The sequence below is a fragment of the Limulus polyphemus genome, unplaced genomic scaffold (assembly GCF_000517525.1).
Source record: "Limulus polyphemus unplaced genomic scaffold, Limulus_polyphemus-2.1.2 Scaffold1108, whole genome shotgun sequence".
Classification (NCBI taxonomy): domain Eukaryota; kingdom Metazoa; phylum Arthropoda; class Merostomata; order Xiphosura; family Limulidae; genus Limulus; species Limulus polyphemus.
In genome coordinates, this window is record NW_013666718.1 from 288,162 (window position 1) to 293,238 (window position 5,077).

At 29.5% G+C, this 5,077-nt stretch overlaps 1 protein-coding gene across 3 annotated transcripts in view; it reads left to right on the forward strand.

Annotated features, from left to right (window-relative positions):
- Positions 1-5,071, forward strand: part of LOC106462167 (oxysterol-binding protein-related protein 11-like) — a 29,815-nt gene extending 24,744 nt beyond the window's left edge. For 2 of the 3 annotated variants that reach the window (XM_022389350.1, XM_022389351.1), the window contains 4 exons: positions 888-929; positions 2,452-2,532; positions 3,608-3,681; positions 3,844-5,071. In XM_022389350.1, the coding sequence (XP_022245058.1) occupies positions 888-929; positions 2,452-2,532; positions 3,608-3,681; positions 3,844-3,973 (327 nt within the window). In that variant the 3' untranslated portion in view covers positions 3,974-5,071. Of the gene's footprint in view, positions 1-887; positions 930-2,451; positions 2,538-3,607; positions 3,682-3,843 lie in introns of all 3 variants that reach the window. The other variant, XM_022389352.1, reaches the window with a different exon arrangement.
- The last annotated feature ends 6 nt before the right edge of the window (positions 5,072-5,077 follow it).

Consider the following 5,077-nt stretch of genomic DNA (forward strand, 5'->3'; position numbering starts at 1 on the left):
TGTAAAATTTGTTTCTGGTATATTGGTTTTTCCATTGTTAATTTCATATAATTTAATGATAAAATATTTTTATGTTGGTTTACACCGATATCACCATAATCCTTTTAATATAACTGTGGTCAATTAATGATTTGATTAGTTTAATTCTGTGATTTATGTGTTTGTGTGTATGTGTTGTACTTTGAGGATTTGTAAAATTTCAAATCAGTTGTTTATTAGTAAATTATGTAGTTAGCAGATGAAAAAACGAAATGCTCATTCAGAAAGTTGAAAATGGAGACTTAAATGCATTTCTGAATTTGAGAAATAGTTATCTTGTGTCTTTCCAAACTACAGTATTTCAATTTTTGTCAGACGTTTTCTAATATGACTTAGGATACACAAGAGAACTGTCACCAAAGTTGAAAAGTAAACATCAGAGGACTTGAATATGTAATCATTAAAGCTATTGCACATATTTTTGTTACTGTGTATATTTAATACTAGGTAGTAACTAACTGAACAAAGGGTGGTTTTGGTTTCCTTTTTTCATACCAATATGTGGAGACTACAATGTTAATCTTAATATTTCTAAATCATTTATAAAATTTTTGTTTACTTTTAACTCACTTTATTATCATATTCATGTAGTTAACCTCATTGTCCACTTAGCTTAGTTAAAGTTTGTGTGTGTTTTTTCTTATTAGTACATATATTCATACCTATCTAAATATATTGTATTAAATCTACTTGAATTATTTTAACTATAATCTGGCAGACTCTTATGATGATACACATGGTGTATTTGATTTTAATATCTACACGAGAAAAAAGACTGACTGTATTATTGAGCAGTGTATAATTTATTTGTAGCATTGAAAATAACTGGAGTATTCTTTATTCTTTAGGAAGTACCAATAAAAGGCACTTGTGTAAAGTCATATAACCGAGTAAGTTGACATTTTAATTGTTTTAATTCTTCTTTCATTGTTTTAATGTTTCTATTCCAGCAAGTATAAAATTGTATTCTTTTAAAAGCAAAACCAGGCATTCAAACTCAAGTATTCAAATTTTATTTATTTCAAAATATTCTGTTTTACTTTATGTCATTAATTAAGCTATTTATTAGTTTCGTACAATATTGATGTACTTAACCTTTGATGTCCTTCTTGCAAACAGTTATAATAGTAATTTAGCCTGAAAGTTTAACTTCCTGGGGGAAAAGAAAAATAGTGTTTATCCATATATTTTATTTTGAGTTTTCAGTTGATTAATTTTTTTACCGTGATAATTTTTTTTATGTACACATTAACATCAGTCCAGCTACACAGTATTAATGTTTATGTATTTATGTGCTACTATGTAACAAACTTTTAGTAAGTAACTAAAATATGTTTCTCAGTATATTGTAGATGTGTCTGTCAACTTAATTAATTTCTTGATCCAGGTCTTTTTTTTTTCATTTTTTGATTGTCTACAGGGCTATTTTTTTTCTACGCAGGTCATGAGGTTTTAGTGAGTGACATTCAAAATTTAATTAAGCTACTTTTTTTTCCCTGATATACCAATAAATGTAGCACAGAAACATAGCTTATAATCTATATCTTAAGAGTATACAAGTTTTAAGTTCTTACTTTTATAAGGCAATATTAAAAATAAATATAGAATTTCCCATAGTGTGAGAATTGGGACATTTGCTCTCTTGGTATTCCCTCTTTAATTTATTTACCACCCCTCCAAGAAGTACAAAATTTAACATAAATTACTTATTATCATATCATCATCACTCAGACAAAAGATTAATTTTACAGCCATCAATCTTATTTGGTTATAGAGTCATGAAATAGGCAACCAAACTCCTCTTGCCACACCCACCTGTTACATCCTCTCTTTCAGAAATTGACAATAGTTCTATGTGACATTCAATATTGTATTATTTCTAACCACAGAAAGCCAAGTTTTTCATCTGTCAAATGACAAATCATATTACATTGTTTTCTGTAAAGATAAAAGTCAATTTTGTTCTCATTTGAAACTTGATTCCCAGGGGAAACACATCGACAAGATAAAATTTTAACAGCTCATGTTGCATAGTTATAAAGCCAGAAAAACTGGGAGAGTTATGGGACAATGTCTGTTTTTGCACAATATTATTCTGTGTTACTTGGTGCATTATCTAATTAAATAAACAAGAAGGAATACTCAATAGCCCATGGTACTGAAATTATTTTAGGCAGGATTAGAGTATATTAATCTGTGAGACCTTTTTTTCCTTTTTATAAAATATATTTTTGTGCACCAGTGATACCAAGCATGGGGTGCATGTATACCTAATTCAATTTTATTAACGATGGTTTTTTGCTATTATTATCATTTCTTCTATTACTCTTCTATTAATCTGTGCGGCTAACAGTCATGATTTACATAATATCCAATACATATCGTTAACATTATGTCTTTTTATTTATGTAGGATCTTCTTCTACTGAAAGCTACATCTCAAGCAACTCTCTTGTGTCTAGAACAGTGTTTTGCCATTCTACAGCAACAACAGGTGAAGTAGGTTGTATGGTATAATCAGAATGAGGTAATATTTACATATGACTTCTGAAAAGAAACTCCTGCTTATATTATCATCTTTACTGTGGTTTTCTCTCGTAATTTCAGTTAATAATAAACTTATTCTAACTGTATTGGAAAGTATGTGTTTACTTATTTAAAAAAAACCTGCAAAAAGTGATTCTATAGACGAATAAACTCAAAATTGTCTACTGGACGACTGTTGTCCCTGTAGTCAAATTAGTTTATGTTTATTGTAATATTGTTACTCTTCAGTATATAACACCTTAGTGTATACATTTCTTAGTATATACATATTGTTTATATGAATAAAGTTCAGGGCTAGGATTTCTTTGTTAGACAAATGTGACCTGAATACTGAGGTCTCTCTCCCATAAGGTTATTTATTATCAGACTAAGGAAACATGTCAGGTAACTAAAATTATTACGGGCATGAGGAAAAACATGCTTAATTATGTCTTGTTTATGTTCATGTAAATAAGTACCTAAATAGTACAGGAATAATTTTGAGAATTTCGAAATTCAGAATTTAGGTCATGGAGAAATAGGAAAGGATAAATAATGGGAAGTAAACATAGAAGAAAAATGAAGAAAGAAAAGCAAAGAAGGAGAGGGGAGGATGGGGAAAAGAAACTGTATATTTATGTTTTGAGGTGGCTTGAGTGGGCACCGAGGAAAACTTTATAACAGGTTTACCAAACATACAAAGTTTTATCATCATCAGGTGCAAGTGATAACAGAACCTTTTAGAAATGTTGCACATCTGTTAAACTGGTAGTAAAGTTTCATCATTTATTCAAGCTGTCTTCAAATTTTATTGTTTAAAAGTGGGTTTCTTGTCATCAGAACTGTATATTTATTGACTTTGTTCATTAAGCTACACAAGAGGGTGGTGGAAAATTAGGTAAGAATCTTTTTAGTCTTGGTTGAGGGTCGAGAAAAAAATTGTGATTTTTGAAAGACTATTTACTTTTGCGTACGATTAATTAAGATTTTCACGGTTTTACGTGTTCACTGTAATTTAGCTGAATTAGCAACTTACTTTACAGATCAGTACTAATTCTCAGAGTGGACTTCCAGCAGAGGTGTCAGTCCATTGGTTGGATCCTCCTTGTTCTCCTGGGTAATAAATATTTTTAATATGCTACACTTTATTGTTAGTTATGTTTCCAATTTCACACAGCTTTAGTTTTTTTTAGCATGTTGTAAAAATATTTTATGTACAATTGCTAGAATTATACAAAAAACAACAACAATATGCAAGTGAAAGATATTTTCTTTATAGTTCATCTGTGAGCCAGTCACCTATACTCCCTTCTCGATCTTTCCAAGGAGACAGAACACTTTCCTCTGTTGAAACACTTCCTGTTTCAGCTACTTCGAGAAGCCTTCAGAATGCATCAGTTGTCACCTGATAGTACAATTTTATTATGATTTTGTACATTTAAGTACAGCAAAGTATAAAGTACGTGTTTTGGCCATATTCCATCATGGCTAGAACTACTGTAAAATTATAAACATTCAAGATTTACCACACTGTATTCTAGATAAATATCAAACACCATTGCTTGAACAAGTTTTACAATAATATTAAATACCTTTTATTTAAAAAATATTTGTTGTGTTATGTATGATCCTTTTGTAGCATTTTTTTCCAAAATTTGCTTGAGGGTAAATAAGAATAGTATCTTGTAACCAACAATTGGCTGTCATTTCATAATTATATGAACTGAAATAGAGTTATCATTTCATTACCAAATTACATGTTAAATTCATGTAAGAATATGATTTTTTTTTTTTTTCAGAAATGTATAAATCTATATCATATACTTACATCTTTCCAAGCTTATCATATCCAAGATTTATTTTTTGATTCTTCCATAGTAAAGTAGCCACAGCTCTTCACTTGTTGTTAGTTTATAACTTTTGGAAATCACTAAACTAGATGTTTTATGGACTTATTGGAAGAAAGTAGTTTGAAACTACAAAGCTGTTGTGAAATCTATTGGAAAACTTCTTGATCATGTTTATTTAAAATGTTAGGTGTGTGGAATATTTATGTATTAATTTTTTCAACCTGTCTTGCTTTCCTGGCATTTTTGTATAGCTGAATATAATTGATGAATTAGTAAACATTCCAATACTTGGTGAACATACTTTTATGCCTCTATTATTTTTACATTTTGATTAAAACAAAAAATGGTGACATGTCGGAATGCCCACTTATAATTCCTAGATGTTTCGGATTTGTCATAATTCCATCATCGCTAATTTAGAGGTACAAAACAAACAAACAGTATTTGTAATTATAAATATTGTTTGTTTGATTTGTACCTCTAGATTAGTGATGATGGAATTATGACGAACCCGAAACATCTAATAAATGCTTCCTGTTATTATGTTCTCAAAAATGAGTGTATTAAAATTTCTATTGTTACTCCAGTGGCAAACACTCCAGTTTTTGGTTGATTTGTCATAGGATAGTTTTGTGGAGCGTATAAATTGGAAGGTGTAAACAC